The 27,217-nt window shown below is 38.1% G+C and overlaps 1 protein-coding gene across 1 annotated transcript; it reads left to right on the top strand.

Annotated features, from left to right (window-relative positions):
• The first annotated feature begins 87 nt into the window (after positions 1-87).
• Positions 88-27,217, top strand: LOC108145279 (fibulin-1). The gene is made up of 13 exons (XM_017270578.2): positions 88-306; positions 2,626-3,117; positions 3,175-3,504; positions 6,646-6,894; positions 6,951-7,033; positions 7,091-7,148; positions 8,913-9,194; positions 16,754-16,891; positions 18,546-18,990; positions 19,048-19,180; positions 25,071-25,159; positions 26,741-26,971; positions 27,029-27,217. Exons 1-13 carry the CDS (start codon positions 156-158, stop codon positions 27,189-27,191), a joined length of 2,844 nt encoding a protein of 947 aa, XP_017126067.1. The 5' UTR covers positions 88-155; the 3' UTR covers positions 27,192-27,217.

The raw sequence follows: 27,217 nt of genomic DNA, 5'->3' as shown, positions 1-27,217 counted from the left end.
GTATGTACACATGCATACTTATGTATGCTTGTAAGACTTGCCTAGGGGCCCACATGCTGTTTCAATCCGAAATACTCTTTGTTCTAAAATTGTATATTCGCCTTCATATGTGCGTACATATGTGCCTAAGTGACTGAGATAATTCCAGATAGCGTATGCACACGACATTCGTTATTTTTTCACTCATTGCCAGGCCTGCTTATTTGTTGCTCCTTTTGTTTTTTGGACGTACTATGTTTTTTAAATTATGTGGAATTATGTGCTTATTGATCGTTGGACACCATGTGGCAGCCACATCGGCCAGTGGTAAGTATAACGAATATCTATACATTAACGCCTATGTACAGTGTGAAGCGAGCAGAAACTTTTTAATTTCATCCTCTGTACATGTGCATACATACATATGTATGTATGTACGTATGTGATATTAGCAGTTATTGAATGCATCAGCACAGCCGTGTTCAAAATAATAATAGTGAGCTTATCATAGCTAAAAAAAAATAATTTTCGTCCAAAAGATCATTATTACTTATTACAACGGGCACGATAAGGAAAAATAAGATCATTTTGTTAAAATAATCTAATTTTTTCTGAATAAAAAACTGATCTTTGAAGACCTTCCTTGAAAGTACAATTTTAATAATTAAATTGTACAATAATAACGGTTTTTTGGTTCGTAAAGCAATATTAGCTCTGAAGATTTATGCGTATACATTTACAACAGCTATGTTGCAGCCACATATTGATCATATTAATAGGTACGCTTAGCACTTTTCTATAGAAAACCGTTTAACCTAATTTTTATTTGGCAATGAGTGGCTGAAACAAACAAATTTTTGGGGATAGTCTCTATACCTGAGCTTTTCTCACAATTGTTAGCTAAGTTCACATATCGCTTTATCAATTTAATTTAGCTAGCCGTTAAACTGGGAGGAGATTACTGGATTGCGTTGAATCAGGCAAGTGGACGACTATAGCTAGTGGTATTGACCAAGAAATGTTTCGGAAATGTTTTCATTTTATAAAAATCGGACTACTACTTGTTCACCATAAAGGTCGTGATATAAAGGTTTTTACGACTTCAAAAAAACTGCTTCTTTATTATTATAGAACTCCTTTTGGTTTTTATTTAATGGAAACCAACTTTTTAAATTTGTTCCACCTAAGCCTAAGCCTTGATTTTTTTAAAAGACAATTATTGTTTGTACAAGGAGAAGTGACATAATTTTAAAAGAATAAGTATTTATTTATGAATATTATTTCAAACCAAAAAGTGTCCAAATTGTTAAACTTTTTTACATAGCATAAAATAGCATTACTTTGTCTGTCTGTCCGTCAGACAATTTTTCCCTTGACTGTTTGTCAGTTTTAAAACATTTTGAGGACTTGTTAAGAATTCTAGAATAAATTTGTATGTGTTGGGCAGGTCGTTAGAAAAATGTTTTTTCTACGACCTCTTGAAAAACTAGTTTTTTTAAGCGGGAAATCGCTAAAAATAGCTAAACTTACTTCTAAACTAGTAAAGGGACAGACATGTGATGTACATACATATGTCATTAAAAAGGTATTGTCAAATGCTTATCACGATACCTTAACATAATTGGTCTAAATAAAATAGTTCAAAATTTATTAATATTTAATAAATATATTTTATTTTATCTTATCTTATTATATCTTTTTAACTTTTCACTTTATTGCTTGAGATTCCTCAAACATTTTTGTTTGAATGTTTTGCAACAAAAATTGCAACTTTTTTTAGTTTAGAGCAGTTAAAGCTGCCCTGACAAGAATTTCATCCTAAAAGTAAGCACCATCGATTTGTTGAGCAAAATATTATAAAACAATGGTTTCAGGTTAAAGGTAAAAACGTTCTCACTAGTTATTTGTAAAATATACTATTACTAATTTAAGCAAACTAATATAATACTTTGCAAAAAAGTGAGCAAGATGTAGGCAATTAACTTAAAAGTTACGAAATGAAGTGTTCTATTGGGAGCCAAAGAACTTTCTCGTTAATTTTTATATCCTTACAAATGGAACTATAATTTCAGTCAGCATCACTAGGAAAGTCGATATAGCCATATCCGTCTGTTTGTCCACTCGTCCCTAAACAAACTAAACTATTAGTTTTAAAGCTATTAGTAGGAGATCGGGCAAATATATGAAAAAACAAGAAAGGAAGCAAAATACGGCCAGCTGGAGTTTATATACCCTTGCAGCTATTGAAAAAATTAAATATTCTTCAAAACATTAAAATTATCATTTACTTGCGTATATGTTTAAAAACATTAAAGCTATGATGATTTGCAGCTCAATTATTCGATAGTTCCTATGGCAGCTATGTATATGATATTAATAAAATTAAAAGCGTAATTCTGAACTGTCAAATTATTAGTAAGTCAAAAAGATTTTTTTAAGAAAATTACAAAATAGAAAAGTTACATTGAAAAAAAAAATTTTTTTATATATGTTTTTATTGTTTCTATGGGAGCTATATGATATACTCGTCCGATTTTGATGAAATTTTCATAGCAGATCTTTACTAAGGCAACATCAGGGAATGATCCAAGCTGCAGTGCTCCTTAAAAGTACATATGTTTAAAAGTATATCAAATTCATTTTCAGACGACATATCGGACTATATAAGAAAATGCTGCATACATGGGCTCCGGCATGCTCGTACAACCGCCTCGTGCACAAATATTAATATGGCTTCAACAATAATACCACAACTTTGGATCGGACTATGTCATTCTACACTTGATGTCTGCTGTTCTCGAGAACTTGATCATCAAAATTGTGTGCTAGGTCGACTTGCTGCTTTGGAAGGTACTCGCTGCGACAGAGGAGAAAATTTAACTTCAAATTCGTATGCAACATGTTGTCGATCTTGTCAAATTGGATTGGCGGTAAAAGCAAGTAATGTCAACTGCAAGGATCCCCTTTTTTCATTTCTTTCCTCAATCGAATCATACCAAGCTTGTTGCTACGAAGCCGCAGATTCAAATTTAAAACCTGATAAAGATACAAGTAATGAAAATTCTATTACCGAAGATGGCGAAAGCCTGTTTGACTCTGGAGAGGATATAAATGGTACAATTGTCCTAACCGGTGATGGTAAGTTTAAGCAGCATATCTTTTAAAACTTTGATTTAATTTAACACCCATCCTTAGACGACATATGTGGCAAAATTGAAAACCTTTGCGCCCACATATGCGAAAATACTTTCGACGCTTATCAGTGTAAATGCCGCCCCGGATTTACGTTAGATTATAACAACGTAACGTGCTCTCCGATGAACATCCCCATTTGTCCCAGTGGCTACATCCTAGACAAACTGGAAAACAAATGCATCGACATCGACGAGTGCAGGGAGAATGTTCATGAGTGCAAATTATCCCAATACTGCCACAATACGAATGGTGGCTACCACTGCTTAAATGTGAAAGCAAAGGATTGTCCACTTGGATATCACTATGATAGCGAATACGATAAATGTAAAGGTAAGTTTTATGTCGTACCGAGCTTTACAAAGAAATCTGTAAATAAATTAGTTTCACCCAACTGGGTGAAAACTGGGTAACAAATCACCAATAATTAGCAATTAACACCATTTCTTGTCAGGCTAGGTCATCCTAAGGACTCATAACTTTACCATTTTGGTTCCAACATCATTAGCAACAATATAGTCTAAAACAAATGCAATCCAATAGCTTAACAACATAAATATATGATTATAGCTCCATCTGGACGTAAATGATATTTTTATGCCATCTATTATTGTTTCAGTCAGCAGTTTGCAATGCAGACATTTCGACCCTAAAAAGTATATCTATTCTCTATCTACTTAAACAAGACTCTGAGTTTTAAACTTTCTCAAAAGTTGTCTTCCCATAGGAATAATTGGGAAAAAAACGAAAACAAATAATAACTTTGTTGTTTTGAATCTTTATTTGGTCCCTCGAAATATAGCGCCGGTATATTTTCATGGGATTACGGTTAAAATTTGTTTAAAATCGGACGACTATTTCATATAGCTACCGTGGAAACATTTGGAATTAAAAAAAAATTAATTAAAGAAATTGTAACTTAGAAAAGTTAATTAACCTTTTTTTTATACCCTTGCAGAGGGTATTATAATTTCAGTCAGAAGTTTGCAACGGAGACATCTCCGACCCTATAAAGTATATATATTCTTGATCAGCATCACTAGACGAGTCGATCTAGCCATGTCCGTCTGTCCGTCCGTCTGTCCGTCCGTTTCTACGCAAACTAGTCTCTCAGTCTTAGTATATAAGTCGGAACGAGCCGGATCGGACGACTATAGCATATAGCTCCCATAGGAACAATCGGAAAAATAAATGAAAAAAAATTATAACTTTGCTGTTTTAAAATTTTTTTTTAGTTCTTCGACATTTAGTATTGGTTAATTATTTCAGAATTACGGTTTAATTTTCATCAAAATCGGACGACTATATCATATAGTTCCCATAGGAACAATCGGAAAAAAATGAAAAAAAAAATAGAACTTAGCTGTTTTTTAATTTTTTTCTTAGTTCTTCGACATATAGTATTGGGTAATTATTTCAGAATTATGGTTAAAATTTTATCAAAATCGGACGACAATATCATATAGCTCCCATAGAAATAATAAAAATATATAAAATAACTATCAAATAATTGAGTTTCTAATCATCAAAGCTTCAATGTTTTTAAATATATACGCAAAAATGTTAAATTCTTGCAATAGCTGCAAGGGTATATGAACTTCGGCTTGCCGAAGTTTGCTTTCTTTCTTGTTTTGAATAATTTGTTCTCTCCCTTTCCACAAATTTTTTTTTAGTAGCCAGCCTACTTTCTCGAGCAATTCTGAACAGCCAATATCAATAATAACATCAAATCAGATATAAACATTATGGATACTATCTCTCTGCGCTCTACGAGTGAATAAGATGCACTAGGCGACACGAGTATGGTGGCAGGGATCTAAAAGTCTTAAGGGCAATAGAGCAACTTGAAATTGAATTCGCGGAGGGATTCCATATAAAGGAGGCATTCTCTGTTTTAGAGCGCACAAAAGCTGAGAATATGGCTAGCATGGTGTAGGGATCAGTGAACACCTCTGAGTTCTTTTAACAACCCCAAACATTCCCTACGTAGTCCGGTGAGCAGAAAAGATAAATTCAGCATCAAACCTAATCTCAAGGTCTAAGGATTTCTGTTCACTTTATAAGTGGCCGTCAATATAATACCTAGTAGTAAAGTTGTAAGTACATTTATTGTAACTTACGAAGTAGCAAAACGAAGTAGGTAAAACGAAGCAGTTTGCGCAGGCAACACATGCTCCTGGAATCTAAAGCTTGTTGGAGCAGGTGGGAATCAGATAAAGTCTTAATATTTCTGAATATTTTCAAGCCGGCTCTGAGGATAGAGTAGAAAAAATATCAAGGGATACCCAACTGAGACACCTTTGCGCTGTGGCAAACTTTATCGAACGCCTCGGTAAAATCCGTATAATCTTGTGAGCGACCATCAAACGCACTAATACAATAGTTGATAAAAACAGCCAAATTTGTCGTTGTCGAACGATCTGCTAAAAGCAGAAAAGAGAGTTTATGGGCAACTATGCACTCAAGAAGTTTGGCAATATTACCAATCTTATCTGGGAGCAAATCGTCCACTGGAAAGGGATTTTGTATAGAATTTTTAAGCACATAGGCTGGAACCCCCTCGCAGTCGGGATTATACGAATCATTGCAGTTCGGAATGGTTACGTGAATATCCTCATCTTCCTGTACTTAATGGGGGTGTTATTTTACTTTAAGTTGGGAATCATGCCCATGAAAGAAGAAGCAAAAAGATTTGAAATATCAATTTCAGAGTGTGCTGTTCAATTCCCAAAAGCCATAGCGGACGTAACTGCAGAGTTAGTTTACCTGGATCTAACGAACCGCCAGAAAGTGTTTGGGCTGTACGCGATCTGCCTATTTCAGTCTGTCTGATCATGCGAAGATAAGAACCGTTTGTAAAATTTATTTCAACGTTTTTGTAATTTTTTTTTTTTAAGAACTCTTCCCTTCTCTGAGCATTATTTTTTATGTTCACTAATAGAACATCAACAAATTTATCATAGCACTAGTCCAAATGCACTAGTATACGAGACGACAGGGACCCAATTAATAGAAAAAATAAAAATTCTGATGGCACTTCTCTGGTTGAATCTTTGCTCCTGACCGACGGGCAGTTAAATAATAAAGCGCATATCGATAGGAATCTTCAAATCCTATCTGAAAAATCGATAATTCATTAATCAATTATTACTAAATACTGTAATAAAAATCCTAAAAAATATGTTTACGGCGCCAACAATAGACATATTCGGATTTTAGATTTTGGGTGTTTCCTAAACTACTGAATGTCTAAAGTGCGGGAACAAACCCACGTTTTTCTGGACGGAATTATAATACAGCTGAACTGCTGATATTTCATCAAATCAATTTGTATGATTCAGCTGGCAAACAGATGATTAAATTTCACCAATTTTGGGATTCAGTCGTTTAGGGAATAGTCAAAAAATTACATAACATTTTTCAAATAAATAAAATTTATTTATAATTACATAATAATTTTCAATATACTTACAGATACGCTTCTCTCAGATGATAGCGAATGCAAAGATGACAGCTCTAAGTGTTTTACAGAAAAGAGTCAGTCATGTGAAAGTGGTTTTAGTTTAAAAAACGGAAGCTGTACTGACATTGACGAATGCAATAATAACACAACAAACAACTGTCTCAGTGATAATCATCAAGAATGCATTAACACCTTGGGCAGTTATTTATGCCAATGCCAAACTGGATTTAACTTGGATGCCACTCTGAAAAAGTGCGTTGGTAGGTTAGTTTTGACATTTATTTTGGAATTGCTAATTTTTGTTCACTTCCCCTAGACATCAATGAATGTTCGATAAACAACCACAACTGCCTTCCGACTCAGAGATGTGATAACACAATCGGATCATATATCTGCACGGTATATTTCAACATTGTTAAAAATGTTTCTTCTGTTACTAAGCATATTTCCTTATAGCGTCTTCAAAGCTGCGGCACGGGCTACACATTAAATGCGGAAACTGGAAATTGTGACGGTGAGCAACTTGGTTAAATTAATAACATAAATGTTAAGTTAAAGGAAATTGCGGATAAAAGAAATTTTATTTCCTATTGTCTAAAGCTCAAACAAGAAATAATCTTCGGCTTGCCGAAAAAGCAGAACGAGTCGTAGCTCCCGCGGTACGACTGCGAAGCACTGAGGGCCTGGGCTCTGGACTGTTCTGCTGCCACGATGACGCGATGACGTACGCTGCTTAATTTGACACCGTTCGAAATGCACAGCATATCCTGAGAGCCGACAGTCGGCTTATCCATAGCCTTCGCTGACGTTGTTCCTAGTTGTGTGCTTAGATACTGCGCAGAGACCCTGTGCAGACCACTTCAGTGTTATAAATAGCTTCAGAAACATCTTTTAGACTGACGTTGCTTACACTGATTAAGTAAAGCATTTGATTCCGTAAATCACTCTTTTCTTGAACGGAAAGTAAATTTATCAGGGTTTTCTATTGTCTTCTGACATGGAATTTGAGTTATCTGACATATGACATAAGACTTGACTATATCGCAGAATCGATTACTTATAGGGATTATAAAGGGAATGAATTCACTGATGCTTGTGACTGGATTCCTATTTATCAAAGCCCTTCAAAACCCCTTAATAAATGTGTTCAGCTTAAAAGAAAAGTGTTAAGACCTAAACAAAACCATTGGTTTAGTAACAAAATTAAGTGTCTAATATACGAACGCGATCAAGCCTTCCAGATGTGGAAGCGCTATAAAACAGAATCGCAAAGGATACAGTTTAAATTAGACAGAGCCAAAGTTTCCAAAACAATAAAAAATGCTTAGCGCGGTCACTTTAAAAATAAATTTGAAAACTCTGCCACCGCTAAACAAACTGGGAGGGAAATGAGTAACCTTGGAATAGGGAAATATAAGCAAACGAATGACCACTACGTTGGTGTTGAGGTACTTTGCCGAGCATCTTCACAACTTGAAGTACCTGAGGCTAGATGCAATAGTTACCTGACATATCAAACCTACTGTGATAATAGTTTTAGATTTGAGTGCGTCAATGAATGTGACTTAGACTGTATCCTTAAACTAAAATCGAATTCTGGAGGTTTAGACAATATTAGCCAGAAATTTCTTAAAATTGTGTTGCTGCTTCTTTTTCCATATATAAAAAAATATTTTTAACACATCCATTACTGCGTCAGTTTTTCCTTATAAATAAGTCCTTTTCTTGAACGGAACTCGTTGCTTTCACGAAAGCAGTCTGGCTTTAAAACAAAACGGAGATAAATAAGTGCAATAACAGGCATCGTTGAAAACATTCGCTGCCAACTGGACAATAATTGTGCAACATTCTTAGCTTGACCATGGCAAAGAATTTGAATCGGTGAACCACTATATTCTTAGTAGTAAGCTGAAAAATCGGTACACCTTTACAGATACTGCTGTGCATTTTATTTCTTCATATCTTGCTGGCAGACAACAAGCAGTTATATCTGGGAGTTATATGTCCAGCCTTAGATATTTAACTAGGGGAGTTCCACAGGGATCTGTCCTAGGACCCTATTTTTTCCATATATGTTAATAATTTGCCTAGTGTCTTGTCAGGGTGTGAAGTCCATTTATATGCAAAGTTTATGTTGAAGTTTATGTTAATTAAAATTGCATTAATCTAAATCAGAAAATAGTGAAACTTGTATTTAAGGCTTCGGACTTTGAAGTTCATTTTGCATTGTATTCAATAATAAACTTAACTTTTTATTTGATCAACATTTACTTTTTAGATGATGATGAATGCATACTGAATACTCATAACTGCCCCTTAAACTATGATTGCCACAACACGAAGGGGTCATTTCGATGCTATAGAAAAACCACGACAAGCTCAACCACTACAACGACGTCGACTACAGTTCCACCTGTAACTATAGAGTCTGCACCAAGGGAAAATATTTCTCGGTATCCAATGACAATACATCAGGATTTTCCTCGCTATGTTTCATCTGCCATATCCCGATTGGACTGTAATTCTGGATTTTATAGGAATAGTCTTGGAGCATGTGTCGGTAACTACACGAAATACAAGATAAGATCATTTTATATTCATACTTCAAAATATATTATTTTTAAAGTATTTTTATACCCGTTGCTCGTAGAGTAAAAGGGTATAATGTTTTTGTTGAAAAGTACGAAACAGGTAGAAGGAAGCGTTCCCGGCCCTACAAAGTGTGTTTATTATTGGTGAGGATCAATTGCCAAGTTAATACAGCCATGTCCGTTTGTCTTTTTGCCCGTCCGTATGAACGTCGAGGATACAGAAACTATAAAAGCCAGAGACTTCGGACTTTACGTGCAGGAATTGTTCCTACGCAGCGCAACTTTGTTCAAAAACAAGACCACGCCCACAAATTGCAAAACTCTGTCTTATCACACAGCTTAGCTTACACTCAGAAAACAACATTTGGGAATATATGACCTAAAACTAAGTTTAAGGCCATAATGGCCTTGGGTCTCGTTTTAGGTCATGATTTCCTAAAGTTTGTATAAAAAGCACAAATTTAAGGCAATTTTTTCTGAAGAAGTAGGCTTTAGTATGGAACGATTTATCTCCGCTGAAGAAACAACGTTTTGTCAAACATCAGGTGATGCTAGGTGATACAGTTGCCTTTTCATTCCGTAATTTGATTAAATCTATCTAAAAAGGCAACAATTCCATGAAATTTGGAGAATCTGAAAGGTTAGTCAGGCATTTGGAATTAACAGAAGGTTCAAAGTCCTATATTATCAATTGTAATGATTGATTACAAAGGTACACAGCCATAATAATTGGGGGTCTCTTATTTAAAGTCCCATACAAACTTATGTTTCATCAGCCAAGGGTTCCGCGTTATAGGTAAGAATACGAATATGCATGATATCTCCAAGTTAATCCAATTCAAGTGTTGGTTAAGCGTCCTACCGTCACAAGATTATGTTCTAGCTAATAAAAAATTAATAAAATCACAAATAGCTATATTCACTCACCTGGTGATGCTGATCAAGAATATTTATACTTTATAGGGACGGAAATGTCTCCTTTACTATGTTGCAAAGCTTTCACTGAAATTATAATCCCCTCTTGTTTATATCCAGTTTTGCTAAATCGATCTCGGTCATCTATACTAGCAGAAATACATACGTTTTTAAGCTTTACAAAACTTGTGTTAAGAATTTTTTTCGGCGTAGAGATGCTACGGTTTGACAGAAATTGCACTTTCGTTATACGTCCTAGAATCCATTTTGATGGAGGTAAATTTGGTTCCTTAAGTACGACCAGGGTGTCGACCTTCAAGTTCTCGTTCTCGAGTTGCCGTTTTGTACGCTCATCCAAACCGGTATGTTTAAAGCAGCTTGCTTGAACTCGAGGTGTTGGTAAATCTCCCATGATCTGGTTATTTGTGCTTTTTCGTTGAAGGAAACAGTGTTTGCACCACCACCTTTCGCACAATGTTGCGCGAATCCAGAATCCAGTACTGTTGACGAAGATGCGTGAACGTAGCATTCACTCCAGTGTGCTGGTACATAACATGAAAATGTCGAACGAGTAGCTCAGCGATTGGAGAGTTCTTTGGAATCAGAATAGCATGCTTGGCGTTGTAATTAAGAGACGGTTTCTCGTTTCGTCCACCAACAAGCATTATTTTCTCATCATCCAGAAATGGAGAAAATCGAATCAGCTGCGATTTTGCGTGGAGCTGGCGTCCATTGTCGAGCTGTGTGTACTCCTTTTGAAAGGCCTTTTGTTGAATATGCCGGAGAAGTTTGCAACGCGCTGTCAGCAGCTCCATTGAAATACTCAGTACTCAGAAGAAGGGCTTTACTTTAGACGAAGGCGGATGATGAAGCGAAAGCAATAGCTAGTTACTCTTAAAAGAAATCTTGTTGATGAGTAATTCGTCGAATCATCAGGAAAGCTATGAAGGGTGGTAGGTTTTGCTGCACGTTCCTCGGGTAGTCGTTCAGGATCTCAGCCGTTCTGTTGCAGACGTATGAGTTCCAGTGCCGTGGTGGTGGAGACAGACAGTGGAGCACTATCTCTGAATTCGTCCAGCAGCTGGTGCTGTAAATAGGAATTGCTAATGAAGTCTTGATAATAGTAAGCAATTTCCTAAGAAGAAGGTCAGCGTTTAATTCCAAGCGTGGAATCGATACGGCCCTTATGGGTGACACTCGTGTTTTGTCGGCAATGAGGGTTATATGGAACCTTTCCGCAAATGCAACTCGGCTGTAGACGACCGCCCCATACGCGTCGGCGAATCCGTGCAATTGGATTTGTTGAAATGGTGAACCAGTGTATCGAGGCACTTTACAGTGTTTTATGGATGGAAAATCCTCAACTACTGCTCTCCAGCGTGAGTTTAAGGTTTCGGGAATCGGGTCGTTCCAGTGCGTAACAGCCGTCCAACTTTCTTGAAAGATGAGTTGCCCCCACTACGCGCAGCAAGGCCTAGGGGATCATAAATCTTGGAAAGTTGCGATAACAATTCTTGCTTTGTCGGATCAGAGCAGAGGTTGAAATCAGTTGTTTTTATAAACATCGCATCGCGACATGGGTTCCATTGAATTCCAAGGATTTTAACGATTCAATCACGAATTAGCTGAGTTGTACAAGGTCATAACATCGATCCGTTTCAAGCAAAGGTTGCAGAAGGCGCCAACAGTTATAACTCCACTTCCGTAACTTGAATTTCGCTTTGTCCAAAAGGTTCGTCCTGAGAACCAATAAGTTTTCAACTTTCCTATCCAGTTGGTATATCGTCAGCATAGGCATCGTAGGACAACGCACGTGATGATGCTGGTCACTCATGGCGATGATCGTCGGCTAACTGCTTTAACGCTCTAAAAACCAGAAATGGAGAGGGTGCTAGGTCATAAGTGACGGTCAAAAGCCGAAAACGACTAATGGGCTTACTTTCATTTCATCTGAACATCTTTTCGAAATCCGCATATGGGACATATCGGTGCTGCCGGAATCTTAAAAAAACTCAGAGCTGGATTGGGGGTCCAACATGAAGTCTATCGCTTAGCGAAATTCAAGAACTATATTTTCCGGATCCATCGAAAACTATCCGACACTTGGTAGTCAGGCTATTCATCTTGATGACGGCGTGATGCGGAAGGTAAACACAGGTGTTAGGGTTTTCTTCGATTTGAGCTAATGTCAGCTGTTCCATGTGACCACGTCCAAAAACTACTCGTAATGCTGTTTGAGTTGCGGATTGTGGCGGAATTTTCGCTCCAATGAAAATAGACGATTTGTGGCCTGTGGTAGAGTTGACTCGAAAGGATACTCGACAATATACGCTCCGTCTTCAGAGCGGGTGTGTATTTTCGCAAAATGAAGACTGTGCATCTCCATAAAAGATCGGACCACCATGTCAAGATCCGCGTGATGTGTCACAGCCGGAATCTTATGGCCGTTGGATGCATTGTAAGATCATGCAATAATCCAACCAAACATTGTATTGAGTGCTTCAGGATAGCCCTTACCAAACTGTTTTCTATCGCCGGTGTATAGAGACCAAAGTTGATCTGATCCAACGATGACATCTATAGCTCCTGGGGTGCAGAATGTGGGACCTGCTAGAAGAAGCGCCGTAATTTGTTTCCACGCTTGAGATGTAGTGTCGATCGTTTGCGCTGGAAGCGATGACGTCAATGATGTCAATATGAAGGAGGCCAGTTCGATGACCTTCTCCGAATGTCGAGATCGCAGCTTAAAGTGTGCGCGTCCGCGAGTAAGATCTGCGTAGTTGGCTGCTAGGCCAAGAACTGAAATCCGTGCGTGCGTTCGAGGCACACCTATCCTCTGAACATATGATTCCGATGCCAAAGCAATGGTGGATCCCGTGTCTAGGGTACTCTCCCCGTTGCTGGGTCTTTTTAGAGGCGCTGTTGATAGGTTACGAGTGCAGACGCAGCTCGGGAGGTTGTGGGTAGTTCGTTACGGTTAACGCTTGTTTCTTCAACGTAGATTCTATTTTGAACTTGCCGGGGCGAGGCGTGGACCAGTGTGTGATGTTTGCGGTGGTACAACTGCCGACCATATGTGAGGCGCTAAGGCAATTAAAACAGCTTTGTGGTCTTCAGGATTTGCGTCGATTTGCGATGTCCAGTGCGAGGAATTGGTTGCACCTAAAAAGTGGATGATTCTGCTGGCACGATGAGTGTTCTTCTAGTCGCAGCTGATCGTCGATCTTGTGGCGCACGAACGAGTTGGCAGGCTTGTAAGGTGTCGCAATGTGACGTCAAAAATTCCAGGAATTGGTAGATGGTCACACTGGACCAAGGGTCTCGTTGTTCACATTGAATGGCCCGCAACCCACGAATTACTTCGTCTGCGCAGTCAGCCAATTTCCGCACGGTATTAATGTTACTGGTAGTGGCACTAGGTAGCGTTATAAAACTGTTCAGAAACGATCGTAAATTAATGATTGTTTGTTGTATCGTTTTTCCAATTTGTCCCAGGCTTCACTGTAATTTTCATTCGTAACGGGTAGATGTTTGATTAATGCGAGCGCATCGGCAGATAGATAGGATTTCAGATAATGCAATTTTTGGCAATCAGTGAAACTTTAATTTGTGCCGATCGATCCCAAAAACATATCAGAAAAATGTGTTCAGTCCTCATAATTTCCCGAAAAGTTTGGGAATATGATTCGCTCGAATTGAAAATCCACTCGGCTCCTATGAGAATCGTTCAGGGTTTCATCGGGAAGCAGTACAGTTTTATCAGCGCCTTTAATTCCTCAAGAGAATTACTTAGTATTGCATAAGTTGAGTAATGTTTCTCTTCGTATATATCATCCTCGGGGTTTTCCCAACCCTCTTATGCGCCCGAGTAATTTGGCTTTTGCAAAAGCCCCGCTGTTGAATCACTCTCCGCATGGCGATCAAGGCGAAGAGACGGTTCTATACGATGTAGGATTCTATAGATCACCGTTGACAAATTCAAATTTAATTAAAATGTCCCGAATGCAAACAGGTTACTGGCTATCCGGCTCGAAGGACCAATAATTTTATAGTGTATCTGTTTGGTTTGATCTTTATTTGCATTCACCGAACATTCTAAATTAAATGGGTCGATACGCGCGCTGCTCTGCGGTTGTGTTGGTAGCAAAAATGTGACTGACTGTAGTTTCGCAGAGTAATATAAGAATAGGCAAAGTCATAGAAGAATAGTCTGAATTAGTTCCTTAACATGTTACCGTTTTTGAGATGAAAAGAAAACTACTGCCTAAGACAATGCAGTTGATCAAAGCTCCTACATATAAATACGATTTAAGCTGCGCTTCATGCGCTGGTGTGAGTGTGGATATAATACAATGATAGATAACGCATTGAACTGCGCTTATAAGATAAGATAAACAAAGTAAACGTGTATTGTGTCTGGTTCCCAAACACCAAGTTTTCCAGTCGAAAATGCAATTATCAAAACTAAAAACAATACACAAATCTTACTACAATAGCAAATTCTTACAATGATTACAAATAAATATGTATGTGGTGTGGTAAATAGACAATATAAATAACAAATATCTCAACATTCTGAAATTACAAATGATAAACATTTTTCATTTATATAAATTTTTCTTATATTAAGAAAAGTTTTTTAAGTTTTTTTGCATCCAATTTTGAACCATTAATTTCTTGGAATGATAATAAAACACTGATATCCATTGCCTCAGTGCTAAGTTACGGATAATTTATCCTTTCATTTTAAAAACTGCGCATACGTTCTTTGTGGCCCACTTACAGTAGTTTTTAAAAAAATCTCCCTCCAGTGTATATTCATTTAAAGATGGAAAGTTGCTTCAGTTCGGAGTTATTTTCAAGTCTGGTGTTCAATAGGCCAATAGCAGAGCTCAGCAATGCGTCCAAAATGTTTGAATGAATTGTTGCTAGTCAGCTGGTGTTTCTTGTTGCTCACAACATTAGCCCTAACCAGATTTATGACGGTCGACTGCAACAAATCTAGTTATGCTTAATAGATTTTGTATTCGTTCATTTTTAAATCACAACCAAGTTGATACGGTCTACACATATTTTGCCAATGCAACTAATAAAGTCTGTCACGGAGCTCTATTGGACAGACTTTTATAGCATTAACTAAACTTTAACTTACACTTTAAGCTAATCTAATCTTAACTGGATCAAATCCTATTTGAAGGAAAATAGTGGTTTTTTTTCTACTTGGACCATTTCTCTTCGTTATATTTATTTATGATATAAGCCACTGCATTTAAAATTCGGGGTTTTTATTATTTGCTGATGATCTTAAAATGTTTAAGTCAATTAATTCTGGTTTGGATAGTCAGCTGCTCCAAACGACTTAAACTGAGTTGGTAATTAGTGCTCCTGAAATTTGCTGCCGCTGAACTTTTCAAAATGATTTGTTTTAACATCAAAAGGATTAATACTGTGCTGTGCTCGTATTTTATTAACACTCACTCTCTGGCCTCAATAAATTTGTTTTCGGCATTTGTTGGGGGCGATTCATATGACCTTCACCTTCTTATTCTGCTAAATGTCGTCTTTTAAATCTGTTCTCAATGCAGGATCGCAGAAAGGTAGCCGTACTTATTATACCCTTGCAGAGAGTATTATAATTTCAGTCAGAAGTTTGCAACGCAGTGAAGGAGACGTCTCCGACCCTATAAAGTATATATATTCTTGATCAGCATCACTAGGCGAGTCGATCTAGCCATGTCCGTCTGTCCGTCCGTTTATATGCAAACTAGTCTCTCCGTTTTAAAGCTATCTGCATAAAAATTTCCCAAAAGTTGTCTTTCTATTGCAGGTAGTATATAAGTCGGAACGAGCGGGATCGGACGACTATAGCATAGAGCTCTCATAGGAACAATCAGAAAAACAAAACAAAAAAAATTATAACTTTGCTGTTTTTTAATTTATTGTTTAGTTCTTCGACATATAGTAATGGTTAAATATTTTCGATTTACGGTTTAAATTTCATCAAAATCGGACGACTATAGCATATAGCTCCCATAGGAACAATCGGAAAAATAAATGAAACAAAATTATTACTCTTCTGTTTTTTAATTTTTTGTTTAGTTCTTCGACATATAGCAATGGTTAAATATTTCAGAATTATGGTTTAAATTTTATCAAAATCGGACGACTATATCATATAGCTCCCATAGAAATAATAAAAATATATAAAATTACTGTCAAATAATTGAGCTGCAAATCATCATAGCTTCAATGTTTTTAAACATATACGCAAGTAAATCATAATTTTAATGTTTTCAAAAATGTTTAATTCTTGCAATAGCTGCAAGGGTGTGTGAACTTCGGCTTGCCGAAGTTTGTTTTCTTTCTTGTTTTATCATTGATCTGCTCGGAGACAGAATCGACTCTCCACCATTGCATAGTAGATAGGTATTTAAGTGCGATGGAGCCACCCATGTGTAGAGCCATAAATTATATAATAGCCTGTCACCTAAATGGCACAAAACCCAGACGAACATTTAGATCGTATGGTAAGCCGACCTATAAAAGCCCATTCGCCTGTTTTTGAAAAATTTAACAACTATTTTTAAAATAATTATTATTTTTAATTTTGAAGATATAAATGAATGTGTTGAAAGGAACCCTTGTGGTAACCACCAACGTTGCATCAACACAAACGGTCATTTTCGCTGTGAAAGTCTTCTTCAGTGCTCGCCCGGATACAAATCAAGAGCAGACGGGAGATCATGCATAGGTACGTAACCATGTCAATTTATTATAGCCTTATACATTATAAATTATGAATTTAATAAGCCTTTTATATCCTTGTAGAGGGTATAAGAATTTTAGAAAAAAGTTTGCAACGCAGTGAAGCGCATATTCTTGATTACCATCACTAGACAATTCAATTTTGCCATGTCCGTATGTCTGTTCGTCCGTCCGTCCGTCCGTCCGTCCGTCCGTCCGTCCGTCCGTCCGTCCGTCTTGATTCAACTTTGCAAATACATATTAAGGTCCCTTAGCTGTCTCAAAACAGATTCTAGCCACACATTAAATAGATTTTTTAGCATTACATCTGATTTTAAATATGACACCTTATATTGAAAATTCGTAAGTCTATAAGTTAAGCATCCACGTGCTACCAAGCGCGGATGATATCTAAATTGTTGGAAAATGTTAGTGCTAACACATTGGACTGCTCTCTTTTGAAGCGCAAAAGATAATTTTCGTTTAAAAAAGCACAAGCACGAAACAATTCGCCTTAGGAAGCTATGCAGGTCTTAGTTATTTTCTTTATTGAATACATGTAGGTTTTGGTTGTGTTCTTAATATAAGTTAAATAATTTTTATTATTATGATTTTAGACAATTTTAATCAGATACCAATGCGAAAATGTATGTGCTTGATAGTTTATTATAAGCACTCAATCTTATTCGTTGTTATCTTTTTTCTTCATAAATACGGTCGCGACACATGACACTTCTCAAAAACTGCCGATTTCGACTCACTCGTAGATCCGAATGCTCTTCTACCAACGGCTCTTCCATTTCCATCTCTCTCTAAATCTATCCTTCGTCTGTCTTTTTTCTGTCTCCAGATCGAAGTTGCATGCCATAAGTTAGCTGATACCCTAAAGATATATCTCCAGAGATCACTTAAAATTTAGTGGGTTCGGTGCCAAGACGCCATTAAAAAGTTATAGAAACCAAAGATTGAAATACCTTTTTCTTAATTTCTTTACTTGTAGCAGGTAAAAACAATATTTTCTAATTTTTACCTTTTTGCCAAAATCCTAAAGTCAATACATGAAGCTACAAATTAATATGTGTTTTTTTTTTACGCTTCTATGAAAAAATATTTGTTTTCTCATTTTTATACTTGTTGCTCGTAGACTAAAAGGGTAAATTCTATTCGTTAAAAGTAAGTAACAGGTAGAAGGAACCTATAAAGTATATGTATTCTTGATCAGGACCAATAGCCTAGCGGATCTAGACTTCTTCGGAAACTATAAAATAAAGAGATTTGTGATTTGACACGCATATTCTAATTTTGCCAACGCAGAGCAAGTTTATTTCAAAAAACCGGAAAAATCTGTCATGTCACTCTGAAAAGAGCTTAGTTAGGCGTGTTTCATTCATATTTAACGGCAGACGTAACCATTTTCAAAATTGAGCTATTTTTTTTTTAATTTATTGGACATTATGTTTCATAACTGCTTTGAGTGAAGAGCGTACAACATTCTCCACTGACGTTTGAACGCGGAAAACAAATAGACATTAATAAAAAAAATAAAAATAAATAAAACAAAATTAAATAAAAAATATAAAACCAAAAAAAAATGTCAGTATATTTATAGTTCTACAAAATTTTGAATTTTAAAATGTTGACATCTTGTTTTTAACTTATAGATATTGATGAGTGCGAAACTGGTGAGCACAACTGTGGCGAAAGACAAATATGCCGCAATCGCAGCGGTGGCTATGTATGCACCTGTCCGATAGGTCACGAAATAAAGCGGCTAAGCACTGGTGTTAATACATGTGTGGACACCAACGAATGCGAGCTGGACCAACGTGTATGTCCATCGAATGCACACTGCTTTAATACTATAGGATCTTACTATTGTGAATGCAAAGCTGGCTTTAAAAAAAAAGCTGATAATAACAATAACACACAATGCTTTGATATCGATGAGTGCCAAGTGGTTCCGGGTCTTTGTCAACAAAAGTGTGTTAATACTTGGGGCGGGTATCGATGTACTTGTAACGCCGGATACCAACTAGGACCTGACAACCGCACATGCAATGATATAAATGAGTGTGAAGTTCACAAGGACTACAAACTATGCATGGGGTATGTATACGACAAATAGATTTGAAGCATATAATAATAAATATTATAAAATCTAAGATTCTGTATTAACACTCCCGGATCCTACCAGTGTTCTTGCCCACGTGGTTATACGTTGTCTGCCGACATGAATTCTTGCCGCGATATCGACGAATGTGCAACTGATTCCATTAATCAAGTGTGCACAGGCCGGGTAAGTATTTTATTAAACACTTTGTCGAAATGATAACGGCAACCTTCCCCAGCCGAGTCGATACAGAATGTTCATGTTACTTCGTCGGTCAGCTTCTATGCAATATACCTAACAAACCTAAAAGGCTTTAAAACAGATCAGACTTGCCAGTGAAAAGATCAGACAAAATAATCTTGATTTGTATTTTATTGATTTTGTCTTCTGAGCGCTAAAGTATACAAAAAAATAAAGCAAAATCATTTTAAAATTACTTACCTATCTAAACTAAACTAAATTTTATGTATGAAAAACTACATATTAAAACAAAAAAAAAATTGTATTTACCGTAAAACTTTGTAGCACTTTTGATTATTTTTAAGTTTCCATAATTTGAAAGCAAAATAAAATTGAGTATTTCTTAAGGAGGGATATACATGTAAACGGTTAAGATTAAGGTATTTTTCATGACTTTGTATACCCTTGCAAAGGATATTATAATTTTAGTCAGAAGCTTGCAACGCAACGCATTTCCGACCCTATAAAGTATATATATTCTTGATCAGCATTACTTGGAGAGTATATCTAGCCATGTCCGTCTGTCCGTCCGTCTATCCGATAGACTTAAACAGATAAAAACGGGTCATCAATCGGGTATTATATCAATTTTGGGCTCATTTGTGGCTATATTAAATTGGTATTTAAAAAAATCAAAATGGTTCTGTGCATACCAGACACATACATATAAACCTTAAACGTATTTTTAATACCATGATTGTATTTTTCCATATTAGGCTGATAATATTACATATAAGGCTGATATTTGTTCATATAAGGCTGATATTATTTCACATTAATTTGCAATGGCTTTCGTTTAAACTTGTTGTGTTTTTATACACAGCCGACCAATATATATCAAAGATATAAAAACTTGCAGCCACACTATTTTTTCGATTACTTTTCGAAGCCACCCACATCTAATAGCCTGATTCCATTGCCGCATTAGTTGACTTTTTAAATGTGCCTGATTCCATTGGCGCATTAGCATTTAGTAAATGCTACTCCGACATGTGAGTGGAACTAACAGCTGATCTGGGCTTGTATACTTTTGAATTTTGGCAAATCCAAAAGAAAATAATTAAAATTATTGAACATGAGTGAGTTTACTAAACTCTGTAATGCTCAGCAGGACATCCATATTGCGACCGAGACATTTGCCAACTTGGACGACAAAGAAGAGAAACTGATTGCGTTGTTATGACGGGCTTGCAATGGAGACCACCACAGTTTCTAAAAGGGCAAGGTTATTTAATGCCAAAAATCCAGCAGTAATGCATTGTGTTACTGCGAGCAGAATTTGCAGCGTGCGCTTTAGTTTTCAGTCATTTTTATACAAAATAGATTTTATATTCAAAAGACATAACAAATTGCGCCAATTTCGTATAGAGAAAACAGCTTTTGTAGTGGTGGCACGAACAAAATATCGTTCAACATCGGTAATTTCCGGTATTTTTTCTTAAAACGTTCGGGGCGAATGGTTTTTAATCGCATTTAAAAATCGCATTTATTTTAAATGCGTCATTTAGCCTTATGGGATTCCCTGTGTAAATAAATGCGCATTTGGCTAAATGCGTTTTAATGCGGCAATGGAATCAGGCTATAATATAAAATTCATATCAAATTGTAACAAAGCATATCATGGTATAAAAATATATAAAAATAAACATATTGTTATATAGTAGGAGGAAACAATAAAATAAAACATTAAAGTGTTTTATAAAAAAAAAATGAATCAGCATAAAACAGAAATTAGAGAAGGATGGGCTTATCTCCTCAAGAAAGATGATATCCCAAACGTGGGTGCCAGGCTGGGCATTACCCTGGAAGGCAGGTCGGAGGACATACGGAAACCCCTCTCCGAATACGTCATAAAAACCCAGGAAGACCCACAAATGGCTAAAATTTGGGCTGAGCTGGAAGAGACCAACGGCAAACCAGGCCCCAGTTCAAATTACTGAACTCATACGCCGATCAGCTTATAGCAAGTCTGGGCGTGGACAGTGCAGAGGAGACGGGAAGATCTTGGAGTTTAAGTCAAGACAAAAGAAAATAACAGTAAAGTCCCAGTCTACGTTAAAGTCGCAAAGCATGTACGAGAACGTTCCTTTAAATTTAAAGGCACAGAAAAGCCGCTGGAATTCCTAGAAAAAATGGATTGGTCTGCAAACACCATTGGCCTGAACATGATTCACCGAGCAATACAAGAATTGCTACATAGCAAAGCGTTATATTGGTTTATTTCCAACAATAAACACTGGAAAACATGGGCAGAGTTTTCAGCGAGAGTTTTCAACATATTTCCTACCGAGGGGATTTTTCTCAAGGCTCGCAGACCAGGTGAAGCAGTGGACTCCGCGAAGGAAACTCTCGAGGTTATCGAGGATAACTGCAGACCAGAACTGAGGACCTCCCTGGGAACGTACAAAGTTGACGATCTGGAAACACCCATGATCCTGGCCCACGAGTACTAAGAGCTCGACAAAAAGCGGGAAGCTTTTATTAAAGAGAACAAGTTTTCGCGATATATAAACGGCCAGTGGACACCACCCAGTGCAATTCAGCAGAGGCAGCAAACGAACTCCCTATGGAGGCTCCCGACCACCACGCAAAGGTCGCACACCACACAGTCCGGTGCTACCAGAGCACAAAGCCACATCCTCAAGAAGTCTGCCTACGACGTGGCGGGTACGGGCACTGGGCACGAGGGTGCTACTGTTCTGCTGGATATGCGGCAAGGCAGGTATGAGGAGCGTAGAGTGCTGACAGAGAGCGGGAAATGGCCAGCGATCCCAGCCGCAGAGAGGCGAACCGAGGTCGCAAGGTGTAGTCTCTCCAAACTAACTGGCAAATTCATCGAAGAGGAGCAGCATTATCGATTGGTGCAAACACATACAAAGCAACAATCGACACCGAAGCAACAGCAAGCCTTATTAAAATGGAGCTGGCGGGTATAATGGCTTGCGAAAAAAACTTCAAGGACGAAACTGCATGTTAGAATGTCAGATGGTAGATGGTAGCATAAACTTTCGTTGTGGCAAAAAAAAAAATGGTCAAAAGGCAGCACAAAGCCTCATCGTGGTGCTCAGGCTCACATTTATCATGGGATCCAAATCGTGTCCATGATGAACACGGGTCCCACCGATCGCCTGTAAATCTTATGTCCCATTAAAAGCAGGATGACGATCAGGATTTCGACGATGAGGCACAGCATTTCGTAGATTTTAGCAACTTCCTCTCTGTGGTCTATAACTTTCACATTGTTCACGAGTTTGGCAGTGTTAAAACTAGCATTTCTAGATTCTGTTAGGTGTCTTCCTGGAGTTTTTTATTACCTGCTTGTGCCATAGTCTCCGGTATATGTCATTGCCAATTCTGGGTGTGTCGCAACCTGTGACCCACAGTTTTTGTGATCTTTGGTTCTTGTCTACCCCGCCATACTCCGTTCCCGTAACGGAGGCCTGGAAACAAATTCTTCCAAATCCACGCCAGTGTACCAGCTTTTTCATTATGGAACTAGAGATAACACTAATGTGTAAACTGGCAGCTTCAAAGAAAAGATGAACTGAAAAAGAAATCTTACTCTTTTCTACGTCGCTTGATTTACAACTGAGACTGTGCTGGCTTACTGGTTTTGACAAGCTCTCTCAGCAACTAATGGGGCTAAAAGTTTTGCTGTTTGTGTTCCTTGAGGGCGCAGCGAATCCTAACACGGCTTTCTAGGCTTGCCACCATAGTGCCTCAATAGTTGTAACTCAAAATAAAAAAAAACACACAGCTGTATATTATGAGATTCTAAAGATACATTTGTGAGGAGTTCAATAATTCCCCACAAGTTAGAAACCAAGCAGAGTAAACGCATGCAAGCAGTGGTCTAGTAGTTACCAGTTACGCGGCGAATTCGCCCGTAGTAACGGTAGTGCGGCGAGAGAGAGTGGTACCCTGAGCACCAGACAAGGACAGGGAGAGTCAGAGAGAGAGACGGCAATAATAGAGAGCAGCGAAGGGCCGTGAGCAAAAGGAAATAACGGGACAGCACCGGACTTCGGACCCTGATATTAGTGCCGAACGAGTGGAGGGCGGAAGGTCGAACGGTAAAACCGTCGAATTTGGACCAGGAGGCAAGGAGACGCCGAGAACTAACGGTAAACAGAGGCCAAGCGCAAGAAGCTGGATCAGTCGCTTTCTACCAGTCAACAAGTATCAGTCATCAAGTGAACCAGTAATCAGTGAAACAACATGAAGAACCAAGTAGATCCACTCGAAGTCATCAAGGAAACAAGATCGCTACGTCGAGACGTTCGGGACTTAGAGCTAAAGTCTCCGAATTGAGACACAGGTAGCTGATGTCCTTACGGCATCACACGGCTAAGTCCAGGCGCTTTGTCACAACTTCTGTCGCGATTTGAACAAATAGAGTCCTTCGACGAGGAACCGTGGGCTCAGAAGGCAATTGGTCTAGAACTAGTTACCTGCAAGGACTGCATTGGCGAACTCCGACTTATGCCTGATCGTCCTGCATGTATTGTACAAGGTCCTGGCGCGACTAGCCCGGAGGGACGCGCGTTTGTTCAGCTAGTATCTCGAAGGTGTATGCGTTGAGAGCACAGCAGTTCACCGCTACAGTCCTAGAACGGCAGCTTACCGAATCGCCAGTCGAGACATCCGGAGGCAGAGCAAGGTCAACGAGGACACCCAGGACGACGAAAAACAAGCGTCGTGCGAGCACCAGACACGTATAATTCTAAAGTCTGCGGCAGAAAGGGGAGGGTGGAAACTTTCGTATAGAACCTGGCGTTTGACAGAAGAACTTCCGGCGTACGCCTGAACCGTCAGGTAGAAACTGAGCCGACGTCCGGTGCGACCGAGCGGGACAGAGCGAGGGACAGGAGGCTGCGGCTGCGAAAAGCGTACGGCTTGAGAGCACAGTGCCTGCTCACCATAGTCTGGGAACGGTGAAGTATCCCTTAACCCTGTAATCCCGCCGAGCCAGAGGCAACAGAAGGCTTCGCGAGCGAAACCGGGAGGGAGACACCACTTCGCAGCAATCACAACCCAGCGAGACGTTCAACGTGGGAAGGAGCCGACGGCGGAGCATATTTCAACATTGGCAATACAAAACCCTGGCCGAGGGTCAAGTCGGCGAATCAAAGATCCTTGCATACTCCTAATCTTTCTGTACATTTTCACTGATTAATAGGGCGGCCACGTTTATATAAATTTGGTGGGACGAACACAAGTACATCTTCTGAGCTAACCGCACGACATTCGTAGCGAGCAGATAAACCAAGAAAATCAGTTCGTTACACATTCTTGTGAACCGGATACAATCTTTAGATCCAGCAAGCCTAACTTTTGTCTAAATGAAGAAGAAAAGACTTCCCTGATTAGTTTGTGTTTATCACATCTTGCTTTCTACTCTATTAAGTTTGATCCCACGACGAAATCCCCGTCCGCATCACTTTCGGTCAGCCACTGATTTAAAGTCATTGCCGTTCAAAATGCACCCAATCATCATTCTCATCGATATCTTAACGCTTTGAGCTAGCGGCTTCTTCCATCTTCATTTCTTATAAATTCGACAATGTTAGATTTGGTTTGCAGTTTTGCAGCACCTTGACGCTCTAGACTTGATTGAAATAAAATACCTTCAGCTTGTCCCAGGGTAAGGTTTGGCCAAGCAACACAACCAATCTCCGGTAAAATTATACGGAGTGGTCACAACCATAACCTTGTCCGGAAGCCACCTAGAAGGGTAGAGGCCTTCTGACTTCTTCGCCTTTTTAATCTTTATGTATATTTACTTCGGCTTGTCGAAGTAGGCTATCTTTCTTGTTTTAATTTTTGAAATTTTTAGAATGACATTTGCACAAACACCCGTGGAAGCTATAAATGTACTACCATTAATTGCCCATATGGATACACTATTGATGCAGAACAAAAAAAGTAAGTCCAAATGTACATAATTTAAAATGTTTACGTTGAGTTTTAAAAAGAAGACTTTGAAAGGACGAAAAGTTATATATCTTAATTTACTGCACTTGTTGCTAAAGCACTATGATAAAATCGTGAAGGAACAGGGTTTCGTTAAAAATTACGATAAAACTCGGACGGGCCCATGGTTTCCTTTAACTACGATCTACTCGGACAGACCCATAAATTATATTTAACTACTGTACAACTTAATCGTTTTTCACGTTATTATCCATGGTTTGTTATAAGCTATGAATGTTCACTATTAGCAGAGGTTTGTTACCAAAAATTACAGTCGATGGCTAGAACTATGACTTATGGGCTTATGACACTAAATTGTTGACCTCATTCATTGCTCGTTTATTTTTTTAACTATACGAACGTATGACGATTTCAATGAGCAATGAATGAGGAAAATGGACAGAACCCGATAGTACAATACTAGACGAAATTGGGCAACAAAAATAACATTCGATAAAATACCACCGGACCGATACATCAATGAGCAAAATTGTATTTAAAAAGTACAATTTTGCTCATTCATTGGAGTCGACGACAAAACGGAATAAAAAAGCGAGGCTAAATGTATACGAAATATTTTTTACCATTTAAAGCTAAAAACTGAAAACCTTTAAACGTTAGAATTAGCGAGATAGACACAATATAATAAACAAAACAATAAAGTTTGAATATAACGTTAAAAAGGAAGTGTGAACGTGAACATATTACCAAAAAAAAATCTCAAGCAGTATCCATATAGTTGTCTCTGCCTCTGTGTTTCAATGAATCCGTCAATAAATGAGGCGAACAATGTAGTGTCATACCCGAATTATTATTCAATCTTTATTCACGGTTCCCTTTTTCTTGGCATTTAGTACAATGGTTTGAACATATTTCTCGCGTTACGAATTTCGTAAGTGCCTCGCTCCACCAGCAAAAAATTAGGAAGACCGTACCGTTGTTCTTACCGAATGACACCGCGTGACCTTGCTTAATTCTCCTCGAAATTTTTTCCGCACGGACTACTGCTCGATCATGACGCTCACACTGAACCCTTCGACCCTTTTTCTATACTGATCTTCACCCTCGTGGTTGCAGATTTCCGCCTATCTCACCACGCCGATCTCTCCCTCGCCTCTTTCAGTCTTAACTTCGGTCTCTCTTTTTTCCGTTCGTCAGCAACAGCGTGAAGGTTCTAAACTTCGGTTGTCTTCCCCGCTCTCACTCCCCTCGTACTTTATAAATTAAGAACTTTAAAAACTTATCTTAATTGTGTTCCTCGTTCGGGAATTAATATGACGACGTCGGAGTCTTCGCCACACATGAATAGATGTGGTTTGGTTATGGTCATCTGTCTTTTGGTGTTCACGTTTCTCTTCGCCCGATATACGCCGCCGTCGAAAAACCCGTGTAAAACGTCCATTGTGATCTGTGGTACTTTGCCCCAGTTCACGTTGTCCGTTCATAATTTAAATGATGTAGTTGTTTGGGTTATTGTAGTTTTAAATACTCTTATGTTTGGTTAAAAAATAATTACATTTTTGTAAATTGCAGCCGGTGCCGACAAAACACTAATTTCTGCGAAGGAGAAGATTGTTTCACACAACCCTCAGCCTACATATATAATTTTATAACCTTTGTATCCAAGCTAATGATATCTCCGGAGGGTCGAACAATCTTTACATTGAGGGGTCCACTTTGGTATGATAACATTGATTTTGATCTAAAAATTGTTCGCATACAAGCAACCAACAATGTTAAAAAAGCTACTGACAAGAATTTTGAGTACGTATAAATATTTAACCTAATTTTTATGAAATATAACAATTATATCATTTATAGCACCATAAAAAACAACAACCAAGTCAGTGTACTACTGAAGAAATCACTAGAAGGGCCACAGGACGTTGAATTGGAACTAAGTATGACAGTGTACACAAACGGAATGCCTCGTGGAAAAAGTGTCGCAAAACTGTTCCTTTTCGTTTCCCAACACACATTTTAGCAATAAATGCAACCATTAAAATTTGA

The sequence above is a fragment of the Drosophila elegans genome, unplaced genomic scaffold (genome assembly GCF_018152505.1).
Source record: "Drosophila elegans isolate 14027-0461.03 unplaced genomic scaffold, ASM1815250v1 contig_349, whole genome shotgun sequence".
NCBI lineage: Eukaryota > Metazoa > Arthropoda > Insecta > Diptera > Drosophilidae > Drosophila > Drosophila elegans.
This window is presented reverse-complemented; position numbering and strand designations above follow the sequence as displayed.